General features: G+C 30.9%; 3 protein-coding genes across 7 annotated transcripts in view; 1 reads left to right on the top strand and 2 right to left on the bottom strand.

Annotated features, from left to right (window-relative positions):
* Positions 1-14,760, top strand: part of LOC127243915 (ethylene-responsive transcription factor RAP2-7-like) — a 99,056-nt gene that overhangs the window by 28,244 nt on the left and 56,052 nt on the right. The gene's annotated exons all lie outside the window — the stretch shown is intronic.
* On the bottom strand, positions 204-11,977 carry LOC127243909 (LEAF RUST 10 DISEASE-RESISTANCE LOCUS RECEPTOR-LIKE PROTEIN KINASE-like 2.2). Of its 2 annotated transcripts, XM_051264139.1 has the most exons (5): positions 11,245-11,977; positions 2,565-2,766; positions 2,208-2,231; positions 2,077-2,106; positions 204-1,426 (listed from the first exon to the last, which is right to left on the bottom strand). In XM_051264139.1, the coding sequence occupies exons 1-5, from the start codon at positions 11,890-11,892 to the stop codon at positions 291-293; spliced, it is 2,040 nt and encodes a 679-aa protein (XP_051120096.1). In that variant the 5' UTR covers positions 11,893-11,977; the 3' UTR covers positions 204-290. The 2 variants fall into 2 exon arrangements, with proteins under 2 accessions (XP_051120096.1, XP_051120095.1); XM_051264138.1 differs by lacking the exons at positions 204-1,426; positions 2,077-2,106; positions 2,208-2,231; positions 2,565-2,766 and adding exons at positions 8,343-9,639; positions 10,300-10,410 and having other exon boundaries at positions 11,049-11,973.
* LOC127243923 (uncharacterized) overlaps positions 13,237-14,760 on the bottom strand; it is a 40,152-nt gene continuing 38,628 nt past the window's right edge. The window contains exons 4-7 of one of the 2 annotated variants that reach the window (XM_051264164.1): positions 14,496-14,725; positions 14,265-14,387; positions 14,106-14,168; positions 13,923-14,026 (exon numbers count right to left, since the gene is read on the bottom strand). In XM_051264164.1, the coding sequence (XP_051120121.1) occupies positions 14,106-14,168; positions 14,265-14,387; positions 14,496-14,725 (416 nt within the window). In that variant the 3' untranslated portion in view covers positions 13,923-14,026. Of the gene's footprint in view, positions 13,442-13,503; positions 13,555-13,922; positions 14,027-14,105; positions 14,169-14,264; positions 14,388-14,495; positions 14,726-14,760 lie in introns of those variants that run through there. The other variant, XR_007837062.1, reaches the window with a different exon arrangement.

The following is a 14,760-nucleotide window of genomic DNA, read 5'->3' as shown; positions in this document are numbered from 1 at the left end:
GTTTATTTATAACCAACTGAATTAACAAACCCTTGTCTCATTTACTGCTTTGTATTCTGCATGCATACGGTTGACAGTAAAGTGTTATAACTGTGATATAACTATGCTTCGAGAATTAATCATATTTTAGGTGTTCGAAAGAGTTTTGGTGCAGCACATGTTACTCAAAAAAATCATTCAAACACAATCAACTCGAAGTAGACTTAGAATGCAAGCCAAAAACAATTAACACACACTCAATCACATTGAGAGAGAGGGGAGGGGGAGAGAGGGTTTACATACCACAATGCTCAACTTTGAAGTAAATCTAAGTTGATGCAATCTACAAGATAAGTTTGAGTTCCATGATCATCCGTTTCGGCTTCTATCTCACGCGGCGCTGCAAGTGGTCTTGAAGGCATCCGTGGTTCGGACTCACTTTCAAGCATTTCTATTACTTTGTTGATAGGAAGTCGATCGGATGGTCTCATTTGTATGCACCACATTGCGACTATCATAATCTTTTTCACCATTCTTTTTTCCTCTTCGCTTGCATCTTTCATCTCGATGTCCTTTCCTGCACATAGTTGGTCATATATCCACATCGGGAAGTAGATTTGAGTTGTTTCTTCAACCAAATGATTCGTGATTTTCCTTTTCCCCGCCATTTCCATCAACATCATTCCAAAGCTATATATATCAGCCTTGTAAGATATACCTCCCATGTTTCTGTAGAACATCTCGGGTGCCATGTATCCCATTGTTCCTCTTGCACCCGTTAAATTTATGAAGCTCTCGTTGGTGGGGTGCAATCTTGCAAGCCCGAAATCAGATATCTTTGGATTGAAATTCTCGTCGAGTAGTATGTTGTGAGGTTTGATATCAAAGTGTAGGATTCGCATATCACAACCATGATGCAAATATCCAATTCCACGCGCCACTCCAAGTGCAATTTCAAACATTTTGTCGAGCGTCAAGGCGAGCACTCCTAAACTTTGTTCGTTGAAGATATATCTATCGAGGGAACCATTAGGAAGAAACTCATATACCAAAGCATACTTTGAGCGTTCGATACAAAACCCAACGAGATGCACTACATTGACATGGTGGATTCGCCCGATTGTGCCAACTTCATTGATGAATTCTTCGACCCCGGCTATGGTTTGGTCTAACATCTTTACCGCCACATAAAGACCACTTCGAAGCTTTCCTTTATAGACAGTTCCATAGCCTCCTTCACCCAATTTTTCGTTAAAATTGCTCGTCATTTTCTTGACATCCGCGTAACTGTATTTTATGGGTGCAAAATCATGTTGATCTTGTAAAAACTTTTCAACATTTGTATCCATGCATAAATGGCGTCTTCTCCATTTATGGATCACCAACCACAATAGAAGAGGAAATCCAACCACAAACCCAATTGCAAGTCTTATAGATAAGATCTCACCTACATTATTTCGTGAAAATATATATATATATATATATCAAATAGGAAGAATTGTTTGCAATCTTATGGTTAATTTGTTTAGAAAAAAATGACATGTCTGTCAACTTTTCAATATGATTTTGCATTGCACAATTTACAATTAAATATATTTTTCCGTTTAAACTCATTCTATTCCTACCAATTGAGTGTATACATTTATTTAACACATAACATCAAAAATTATTTTATATAAAACAAAATTATAAAAGCCAAAGCACCTTGAAAATTCATTCAGATGCATAGATAATAACTTAAAACATGGGAAAATTGCAAAAATATCCTACATGTATACCTCATTATCACTTTTGTCTGGTATTTATCTTGCTGACAAAATATATCTCACATGTTTACAAAAGTCGTTATTTCTATCATTTGGCCGCGTGTGGCCGCACGTGATTGTGCGTAAGGGCGCGTGGTGTGAATGTGACGCGCGGGCAAAGGACATAAATAGCGATTTTTATAAACATGTGAGATATATTTTGGCAGAAAGATAGATACAGGACAAAAGTGATAATATGGTATAAGTGTAGAATATATTTTGCAATTTTATCCTTAAAACATCGTTTAAACATTAGTTATAAAATGATTTTTTTAAAAAAATCCAATCTTACCAATTGTCCAATGAACCGTAATCATTATCCCTGTAAACAAAAATATATAAAAATTAAAGTATAAAAATATATAAAAATTCTAGAAGAAAAGCTCACAAGATTCCAAAGTAGATTGGATCTGAGAAAAGTACATTGAAGTCTATTAAGATATCTACCTGCAAAATTTCAAATTAGTATATAATGAGCATATACAATTTGAAAAGAAAACTATAATTATGATAAAGTATAACTGCTACTTATTTCTAAATTATTGATCATAAGTGATAAAAAGTATAGTCTATAATAAGTTATAATCATGAATTAAAGTGTAAAATCAAATAAATTTGAGGTATAGAATGGAATTAAACAATATGGTTTGACAATTTATAATTCTTTTAAATGAGATAATTTGATAATTAAGTGATACAATAAGAGAGAAAATTGTATATTTTATTTGAGACGGACAGAGTAGTAAAATATGAAGTAGACATCAATTAAGTGACACTTACAACGAAAAGATGAGTAACGATATGAACAACATCTTTCCGTCACAATGTGATTGGGAGCTAAGATGAAATAGGGAACCTCCAGCCAACAACCTTCAGAATAGACTCTCCTCCATGAAAGCTCTAACCCATAAGCCAAGGCCTTGTAAATATCGATGAACGATGATTTATTGGTAATAGACGAGCGCGCGGACACCAAAAGCACCTTATCCACCGTGCAAGACTCCTCTAAATACGACAAAGATAGATAAGGATCTCCAAGCACGACATAACTATGGAATTGGGAAGAATTTCCAAAATGGATGGTTTTTGTTGTGTTGCCAAAGAAAGGGGCTCTAACATAATTATTATTATTATTATTATCGTTCGCAATAGGGGACGACAAACAATGAATGAATGCTGCTGCTTTGTTTAACGGGACCGTACTTATTCCATCGCTGTAGAAGCTGTAGGAATCACGAAAATAGTATGCTTGGCTATTACAGGAGGAGAGGTCTCCGGGCATATTGATATTGATATTATTATTGAAGCAAGCGGGGTCGACTACCCTTATCCGCTCTTGTTCATAATTGATACTTAGCACCAAAAGCGTCGTTGATCTGTATTCCCTAGTTGCAAAATCTTGTCCTTGGAAATTGAGAAGTGTCTGGTTATTACGGCAATCGAGCTGGAAATTGATGTCGTCGAATCCGCAATGGGAAGGATCAGTGCTGAGTCGAAAAGGGTGGCTTATGCGCGTGATGTTGCCGCAGGAAGAAGGAGGGCATTGGTGGAATTGGGATCGGGATGGAGTGACATAAGTGACGAAAATTAGTTGCAAGACAACGAGGAAGAAGACATGAATTAGGAGGACAGACATTATGGTCTTATTAAGGTTTAGGGTTTATAAAGCTAGACTTCATACAATTAATCGAATCGTTGGATCAATATATAAGATTATTGAGTATGATCGAATCTACTTTGGGCATTGGTCATTTTTTATTATCACATATACGCATCTCAACACCTTAAAGTTGAGTTCTTTTCGTGGGTTTTCAACGTATATTTTTATTATTCATATTTTTTTAAAAAAAAAAAATATCAAATCAAACTATTATATTTTTTATACATATATATTATACTATAAATCTATTTCATATTTAAAATATCACGTCAAACGTCTATTTATATCACATTAAAAAATTATTTAAATTCATCTTGTTACTACTAAAAATATTTTCAAACTCAAGAAGTATACACACAAACAAACACACCCTAGTGGCCATGGAAAAACAGAAGCCACTTGCCAATCCATCATGACTTGACCAAGTCTTACTACGTGCTCTGAGAAATTGATTTTACAATATAAAATATATTATTTTTAATTAAATATTTTATTTTTTATTTTTTTTAATAAATATTTAAAAATAATAATTTATTTTTTATATGTTACAGAAAATTGCACAAAAAATATAAAATATAAAATATATTTTTTGAAAACGTGATTCCAAAAAATTATTGCCCGCAACAAACCCTATATGTATATATATTATCATTATGAGCTCTTTAATTAATTATATATATATATATGTTAATTAAATTTGATTGTTTTATGTACTATAAATAAATAGTATATGTAATACTTTGAATAAACACTATATAATAAAAAATATAAAAATATTTTTAATGTTATTTTTAGAAGCAGACTAATAGAGTATAATTTTCTTTTAAAAAGAATGATAAAAAAGAAGAATTTAATATAATGCTTTTAGTAATTAAGAGAAAAATTATAAATAATATGATCAATATTTTAAAATAAAGTAAGCAAGTTATGAAAAATATTTTGATCTTTAGAAATTGTACTAGTCTATAGAATGATAAATAGTTATGAGAATTATTTTAAATATTCTGTATAAGTTATTATTAAATGTATTCACTACAAAAAAAAAAAAAAAGTATACTTGTAACGGAATTATGTTCCTAAAGTTCACGTAGCTAACGATAATTCCATTCCTAATTCCGTCTCTAATATCATTAGTAACGGAAAAAGTGGATTTAAGAACGAAAAAATATTGTTACAAAACTGATATATATATATTTTTTTGTAGTGATTATGCAATATTAAGAGTTTATTTTTCAAATCAAAATTACTATTTTTCAGGCTATAATGTCCAAATAAACACAAATTATTTATTCTTATAAATATCAAATTAAATTATATTTAAATAATAATTTAAATTCAAATCAAAAGTAAAAAGATATTAAGTACTTCCTTATTTATTTATTTTAGAAAATAAAATTATTTCAAAATCACATTATATACTTTCGAGAATATTTTAGATAATACATTCTTAAACTATATATCACACATACCCTCCACCGGGCGTGGTAAACAGGGATTAATTTTAATATTAGTCTAAGTTTAATTTTTAATATTAGTCTAAGTTTAAATCCTATGTGTCTCAAACATTAAAAAATATTTTTTATAACTATTTTTCATCTAAAAATCTTAAAAAATTATTTTATTTATATTTTATTATAAATAAAAATATATTTTATATATATATATTGGGGCCTATATATTTTGTGGCTCGAACCCTTCCAAAGTCAAGACCGGCCTACACACATAAACTATTAATATCTCTTAATCTATAGACGAAAAGTAAAAGAATACATGCATTTCGGATAAAAGGAGTATTCTATTTTTATCACTCTTAATGAATAAATATGTATATATATATATATATATATTTAAAATCCACCTATCTTTATTTGATATCAATTTATGCTAATTATATATACTTTTAGATAAATTGAATTTTATGTATGGTATAGAAAATTGTGTCAAAATATAGGGAATAGTTACGGTGCTAATTTAGAAGATTAAGCACGGTGCTGATTTTTCAGCACTTATAATATATAGAAACAACACATGTTCTTATTACACACAACACATGTGATGTTTGTTCAGAATTATATGGACGTTGTATAAAACTATATTATATACTCCCTCCGTCCCAAACACCGTGCAACATTTCCTTTTTGATATGTCTCAAACACCCTGCAACATTTCCAAAATAGGAAATAATTAATTATACATAATCTCTACCCCACACTTTATCCCCCTCACATCATCCAAATAAAAAAATAAAATATATATTTCACTCTCCATCACATCACCCAATTTCTAAATTATTATACTTAATACTACCCACCTAAAAACTCGTGCCAAAAATAAATGTTGCACTTTGTTTGGGACGGATGGAGTACTAAAATCAACTGTCGTGTATTTTATATGATTATAGCATGGATTGTTAATTCATGTCAGTACAAGAAAAAATTATTTTTGTAACAAAATTTTTTTGTCTCTAAATCTACTTTTTGTGTTACTAATGACATTAGAGACGGAATTAGAAATGAAATTACGTTGGCTACGTGAACTTTAGGGACAGAATTCCGTTACAAATATATTATTTTTTGGTAGTGTGTGTTGTATTTGTATCATATTAATATAAAAAATGTGTTGACAGAAATAATACGGTACACTCGTTTGTTATTTTGACTTTGTAACTTTTTGTAATGAGTATTTGAACTTTTTTTTTTTTTTTTTTTTTACTTTTATAAGAAGTATTTTGTAGTATTTGTAGTATTATTTTTTTGAATCATAATGAAAAAATAGTGTTGGGTAATGGTGAGCAAAATATCCGAAATCCGAAAATCCGATCCAAATCAAATCGAAATATAAAATTTGGTTCGAATTTTTGGGATTTTCGGATTGGTTCGGATTGAATTTTTGATAAATTTTGGATTTTCGGATCGGATCGGATCGGTATAATTAAAATTCGAACCAATCTGAAATCCGAAATATAGCATTTTAATATTTTTTATTATATATTTAATATTTTATTAGAAAATATTATATTTTAATATAAAAAAACTCAAAATTATTAATTATATTTTAATCTATCTACTTTTATATATTATATATATATTTAATATTATAAAATAATTATAAAATATAAAAGAAATTTACAAATTAAAAAAATAATTAAAATATTTAAAATTTTGGATTTTTCGTTTGGTTCGGATTTTTTAGTTCGAATTTTGAATTTTCGAATTTCGATTATTTCAGTTCGATTCGGATTGATTTTTTCAAAAATTTCGAATTTTCGAATCGGTTCGAATTTGGCAAAATCCAAACCGAAAGTCCGAATGTTCAGCCCTAATGTTGGATGAACAAAATTATTGTGTTATAGATAATTATATTATTATGTAAAAAATATATATATATATACCTGTATTGAAGGGGTATTTATTAAGATATGATTTATAAAATACTTCAATCAATATTTTCAAATTATATTTTCAATCAAATATATATATATATATATTGCATTTAATTGTAATTCATTCGTAAACTAAAATAAGTCATTCCAATTAACCGAACTAAATTTCCAACCATAAACCAAATTGAAAATTAAAATATGTCAATGCTATGATTTTTCCTATATAATTCTTTATAGAAGTAGTTAATATTACTAAAGCGCACTCGAAGGATTTTTATTGATCTATTAGTTTCCCTCTGTTCTGTTCTAAACAAGGTGTAATATTTACTTTTGGCACCGGTTTTTAGTAAGTAGTATTAAGTAGAATAATTCAGAAATTAGGTGATATGATGAGAGAAAAATATATATTTTATTTTTTTATTTGGATGATGTGACGGGATAAAATGTTGGGTAGAAATTAAATATAATTAATTAGTTCTTATTTTGTAAATGTTGCAAGGTATTTGCGACATACCAAAAATGAAATATTGCAAGTGTTTGAAACGGAGGGAGTACAATTTTGACTTGCTGGCCCGAGTGTCACATCAATATAATAATAAAATATGGACAAATATTTATAATTCCTAATCAATTATTTTTCACTTCTTGACTTGATCCATGACTCTTGTGAGTCCACTCTAATTTATATTTATTAATTTACAAAATTGTTGTCCTATATTGCCTTCCCTAGACTTTGTAGTCAATTGAATAATATAATAATATTAATAATAATAATACAATTTGAGAACTCTTTCTTCGATCTTAGATGTAAGTTTAACGTTATGATTTAGAATTTAATAAGATGTTTTGAATAAAAATTTTGTTTGTGTTGATATACTTTTGATTTTTTTGGTATTATTAACTTTTTAAAAAATATCATATTAAATATACAATCTTTTACTATTTTCAAAAAATTTTAAAACTCAAAAACTTTCAAAATTTTTATCTGAAAGGACCCAGAAGTTTTTGTGGAATATATTAGATAAATATATATTTTGTTAGTTTTTACAATAGCTAATAGTATATTGCAGCTATGTAGGCCTTAAGGGTTGAGTGTTTTTAATCATTTATATTTTGGGTTTTGATATGTTTTGAAGTGTAATAATTATTGGATATTGTTTTATAGATATATATATATATAATTGTATACGTGTTATATTTTAAATATTAAATACTTATTTTGTTAACAAAGCAGTCTGAGTCATGTTTGCAAATGTTTAATTAGAAGATTAATATATAAGATTATTAATTAAAAAATAAATAAAATACTATATACATTATAAAATCAAATAAAATATCATATCTATCAAATCAAAGCTCAAACGAACTTATTCGACCTAAACACAAACTTGAACAATAAAATTTCTTAACGAACCAAACTTAAACAATACAAATAAACTCGAATATTTAACAAACGAGCACGAACCTTTGTTTACAAACATAACGAACAAAAATATTTAAAATTATATTCGGCTCCTCTTGTTAAAAAACTCTAAATCTCATGCACAATTATATGAACTCACTTTTACATAATAACAACCTGCATGCTCTTACTATACTAATAGAACTCATAGCAATCACTGATTAACTCTAATGAGCACTTCAATCATTCTTAAAGCTGTAAACAAGCCGAAATGTTCAACTTTGAAGTAAATCTAAGTTGATGCAATCTACAAGATAAGTTTGAGTTCCATGATCATCCGTTTCGGCTTCTATCTCACGCGGCGCTGCAAATGGTCTTGAAGGCATCCGTGGTTCGGACTCACTTTCAAGCATTTCTATTACTTTGTTGATAGGAAGTCGATCGGATGGTCTCATTTGTATGCACCACATTGCGACTATCATAATCTTTTTCACCATTCTTTTTTCCTCTTCGCTTGCATCTTTCATCTCGATGTCCTTTCCTGCACATAGTTGGTCATATATCCACATCGGGAAGTACATTCGATTCCTTTCTTCAACCAAGTCATTCATGATTTTCTTTTTTCCCGCCATTTCCATCAACATCATTCCAAAGCTATATATATCGGCCTTGTAAGATATGCCGCCCATGTTTCTATAGAAAATCTCGGGTGCCATGTATCCCATCGTTCCTCTTGCGCCCGTTAAATTTATGAAGCTCTCGTTGGTGGGGTGCAATCTTGCAAGCCCGAAATCAGATATCTTTGGATTGAAATTCTCGTCGAGTAGTATGTTGTGAGGTTTGATGTCAAAGTGTAGGATTTGCATATCACAACCATGATGCAAATATCCAATTCCACGCGCCACTCCAAGTGCAATTTCAAACATTTTGTCGAGCGTCAAGGCGAGCACTCCTAAACTTTGTTCGTTGAAGATATATCTATCGAGGGAACCATTAGGAAGAAACTCATATACCAAAGCATACTTTGAGCGTTCGATACAAAACCCAACGAGATGAACTACATTGACATGGTGGATTCGCCCGATTGTGCCAACTTCATTGATGAATTCTTCGACCCCGGCTATGGTTTGGTCTAACATCTTTACCGCCACATAAAGACCACTTCGAAGCTTTCCTTTATAGACAGTTCCATAGCCTCCTTCACCCAATTTTTCGTTAAAATTGCTCGTCATTTTCTTGACATCCGAGTAACTGTATTTTATGGGTGCAAAATCATGTTGATCTTGTAAAAACTTTTCAATATTTGTATCATTGCATAAATGGCGTCTTCTCCATTTATGGATCACCAACCACAATAGAAGAGGAAATCCAACCATAAATCCAATTGCCAATCTTACAGATAAGATCTCACCTACATTATTTCGTGAAAATATATATATATATATATGTATATCAAATAGGAAGAATTGTTTGCAATCTCATGGTTAATTTGTTTAGAAAAAAATGACAATCTTTCAACTTTTCAATATGTTTTTGCATTGCACAATTTACAATTAAATATATTTTTCCGTTTAAACTCATTCTATTCCCATCAATTGAGTGTATACATTTAATTAACATATAACATCAAAAATTATTTTATATAAAACAAAATTATAAAAGCCAAAGCAACTTGAAAATTCATTTAAATGCATAGATAATAACTTAAAACATGGGAAAATTGCAAAAATATCCTATATGTATACCTCATTATCACTTTTGTCTTGTATTTATCTTGCTGACAAAATATATCTCACATGTTTACAAAAGTCGTTATTTCTATCATTTGGCCGCGTGTGGCCGCACGTGATTGTGCGTAAGGACGCGTGGTGTGAATGTGACGCGCGGGCAAAGGACATAAATAGTGATTTTTATAAACATGTGGCATATATTTTGGCAAAGAGATAAATACAAGACAAAAGACAAAAGTGATAATATGGTATAAATGTAGGATATTTTTTGCAATTTCATCCTTAAAACATCGTTTAAACATTAGTTATAAAATGATTTTTTTAAAAAAATCCAATCTTACCAATTGTCCAAAGAACCCTAACCATTGTCCCTGTAAAAACAGAAAAGCTCACAAGATTCCAAAGTAGATTGGATCTGAGAAAAGTATATTCAAGTCTATGAACATATTTACCTGCAAAATTTCAAATTAGTATATAATGAGCACATACAATTTGAAAAGAAAACTATAATTATGATAAAGTATAACTGCTACTTATTTCTAAATTATTGACCATAAGTGATGAAAAGTATCGTCTATAATAAGTTATAATCATGAATTAAAGTGTAAAATCAAATAAATTTGAGGTATAGAATGGAATTAAACAATATCGTTTAACAATTTATAATTCTTTAAAAATAAGTGTATTTGTACAGTACTCCCTCTGTCTCTCTCAAGACGGGATCGTCTGTTCCGGACAGAACCCTCTCCTGTGAAGATAGGGTTTGTTTGTTTTTTGGACAGGTGATCTCATGGGTTTCGTCTCAAACATGATGCAATATTTGTTTTCGGCACGGAAATTCAGGTGAATAGTATTAAATGAGATAATTTGAAAATTAATTGATATGACGAGAGAGAAAAGCGTATGTTTTATTTGATTGATGTGATGAAATAAAATGTGGGATAAGATTAAATATATTTAATTATTTCTTATTTAAAAAATATCGTAGAATGTTAGAGACAAACAAAAAAAGAAATTTAGCAGAGTATTTGAGACGGAGGAGGGAGTAGTAAAATATATATGAAGTAGACATTAATTAAGTGACACTTACAAGGTAAGATACCATACAAACAACATCTTTCCGTCACAATGTGATTGGGAGCTAAGGTGAAATAGGGAACCTCCAGCCAACAACCTCCAGAATCGACTCTCCTCCATGAAAGCTCAAACCCATAAGCCAAGGCCTCGTAAATATCGATGAACGATGACTTATTGGTAATAGACGAGCGCGCGGACACCAAAAGCACCTTATCCACCGTGCAAGACTCTTCTAAATCCGACAAAGATAATTGATAAGGATCATCAAGCACGACATAACTATAGAATCGGGAAGATTTTCCAAAATGGATGGTTTTTGTTGTGTTGCCAAAGAAAGGGGCTCTAACATAATTATTATTATTATTATTATCGTTCGCAATAGCGGACGACAAACAATGAATGAATGCTGCTTCTTTGTTTAAGGGGGTAGTTATTATATTGTTGTAGACGTCGTAGGAAACACCAAAATAGTATGATGGGCTACTACAGGAGGAGAGGTCTCCCGGCGTATTGGTATTGATATTGATGCAAGCAGGGTCGACTACCCTTATCCGCTCTTGTTCATAATTGATACTTAGCACCAAAATCGTCGTTGATCTGTATTGCCTTGTTGCAAAATCTTGTCCTTGGAAATTGAGAAGTGTCTGGTTATTATGGCAATCGAGCTGGAAATTGATGCCGTTGAATCTGCAATGGGAAGGATCAGTGCTGAGTCGAAAAGGGTAGCTTATGCGCGTGATGTTGCCGCAGGAAGAAGGAGGGCATTGGTGGAATTGGGATCGGGATGGAGTGACATAAGTGACGAAAATTAGTTGCAAGACAACAAGGAAGAAGACATGAATTAGGAGGACAGACATTATGGTCTACTTAAGGTTTAGGGTTTAGTTAGACTTCATATAAATAATCGAATATCGATCATTTTAATTATTACATGTATGTATATGTGTGTGTATATATATATATATATCTATATTCAATGCAACCGAGGTCGCCATGGAAAAACAAGGACAGGACAGGACAGGACAGCAAACCAATCCTGATGAACTGACCAAGTCATATATATTATCATTATCAGCTCTTTAATTAAATTTTTGATTGTTTTATGGAATAGATTATGTGTGCTGAATTTTATTTCAAAATTATAATGTTGAATTACGTAAAAATAAATTAATATATGTGGTGCGAATCACTTGAGAAATGGACAATATCTACAAATGAGTTGAATGGTAAAGACTTGGTTAAAACATTTTCAAAACTATAGATGCATATATATATATATATTATGATATTTGTGTTAATATGTTTACTTGGGACAAGACCGGGAGGGATCCGAATTTAAATTTATAACATTACAGTCACAAGTTCATCCTTACATCACTATCCATTTCTTACTGGCTTTATTATTATTGTTAAATGAAATAATTGCTGGACATGATATTACATATGAAAATAGGTATAAAATTTGATTTATTTTTCATTTAAAATTTTGTAATTCATTTTATTTATTTATTGTTGTTGTTTTGTTTTATTGCAAGACCGAGTAAGTATCAATTTTGGAAGTCAATAAAATAAAAACAAATACATACGTGACATGACTCGACCTCAGCCTAATGTGTAATTTAGACTTGTCTATACATATTTTAGCGGAATGGTTACGGTGAAGAAAAACATGGCAGTTAGTAGCACGCTATGGCTTACCAGCATTCATTTGTTAAATATCCATCAATTATTAGTTTCATAATTAAGAACATTTTATGGTTCACTATTTCAATTTCTCAATTTTCATAATTTAGAGATTTTTAAAATTTTCTAATTTCTTTTTTTTTTTTCTTTTTTAAGTTTAATAACGGGAAAATACAATATAACATTGAATTTAATTGATTTTCCATTATGATAAATGTGTTTATTTCCTATAAATATTGTCTGCTGTTCCTATGCAGTATTGGAGCAGGAGGAAAAACCTCTTTGGCGCTGCCCCAAGAATATTTATTGATTTCTTTGAAGGGATGGTCACCGTTTGATTATTTGTAAATATCCAATTATTTAATATTCGAATCAAATCGAACAAATACTCGAAATTGTGATTCTCGTCAAACCAAAAGTTTTGATTAACCAATTTTTTGTTTAATCAAACATATTTGCAGTATCTACAAAAAATTTGAACCAAATCGAATCTAAAAACAGATACATGAAAAAGATAATTTACAAAATTTACTAGTTACCTTAGGTGTCCACAAAAAGCTGAAATATTAATGCAAAGATAATTATATTAAAATTACAACAATACTTTTCAATCAAACAAAAAGAACCATTTAATTCAAATAATTCCAAACCTGCTGTCACTTTGATTGATGATAGAACACTGCGCTCTAGTAGTGGATGATGAAGCTTAAGGTGGAGCGGAACCTACAATGAACATATTAAGAATTAATATCAATATGAATTACTAAATTACATTTGAAACTTACTAGAAGTTTCTGCATCTATGGGAATTGAATTATGTACTCGTGATGGTGTGCCTACAATATATCACACACATTTATAAGTTTCAGGAAAAAAAAAAGTGGCGGAGCCTACAATATAACAAAAACACTTAAGACCTTAATGAAGTAAATAATAATGTTCATATTTAAACTTCTTCCTAAATACCTGAATCATCATTTAGATCTAGATGAGCGGGTGCATCATCACGATGGTCACCCTGACCCCCTCTAGCCCTAACAAGTCGGAAGGCCTCCTTAATCTAAGAACATGCTATGATTTCAAATTTTGTGTATCATAAGGCTTAACTCATTTAGGATTCGGGCAAAATTGAAAACATAATCAGAGAAAAGCAAAGATTGTCTGATTGTATTTTAGTTTTTTGTCTTGCACAAAATTTACCTAAACAAAAATCGGAAGGCAGAATAGCCGTCGTCGTCATCACCATCATTCCTTCTTCTGCCTCTTCCCTCGTTTCTCTGATTGCCTCGCTTTACCCGACCTTGTATCCTGTACGTTATTTATGAAACTGTGTTATGCATTGTTGGCCTTCGGGGTTACATCTCGACAATAGTATGGTGCTTAATACCTATTTTGATCTCTTCCTCTGTTTCCATTGCCCTTTGCCCTTTTTCTTCGATTTAGTTGGACTCTGTTAAGGTTATTGTGTTCGAAAGTAGTGAATAACAGAACAAAGGAGTTGGGAGTAAACCTATCTGCTCAATCGTAATATAATCTATATATATACCTTCATAGAAACTGTATTTGTATCATCATTATCATGATGAATCTCAACCTCGATCCGTCCCTCACTGTTGAGCATAACCTTAAGCCTCCCTTCTTTATACAATTTCTCAGACTGGGCATGTCGCTAGAAAGGGGACAAAAAACTAATGTCATCGACTACCTCAAGAGTGCATTAAGTTCAACCCCACAATAGCCACAATGAGCGTGATTATAAAAGATATTATATACTTGCCTTGGAGCTTAGATGAGCCTTTAGTGTCTCCTCGGACAAGCAGACAATCCTAGGGCAGAGCCTGCACTTGAAAACTGATTTGCATTTTACGACACAATCTTTCACATCGAAGGGGCTCTCATCTTTTTCGGGACCATGTGGTGCTTTGCCAAACACATTGTCGACTTCATCAGTAGCAAAAGCTCCAGCACCATTTTGAGCTCCAACATCATCATCACTTGAGGCCATACCTGCCAAATTATGCTATTTTTCGGATCAGGAAGAT

This window comes from Andrographis paniculata, unplaced genomic scaffold (assembly GCF_009805555.1).
Source record: "Andrographis paniculata isolate CXL003 unplaced genomic scaffold, ASM980555v1 Contig98END, whole genome shotgun sequence".
In the NCBI taxonomy this organism is placed as follows: domain Eukaryota; kingdom Viridiplantae; phylum Streptophyta; class Magnoliopsida; order Lamiales; family Acanthaceae; genus Andrographis; species Andrographis paniculata.
The sequence above is the reverse complement of the archived record's forward strand: the minus strand, read 5'-3'. Positions and strand labels throughout refer to the sequence as shown.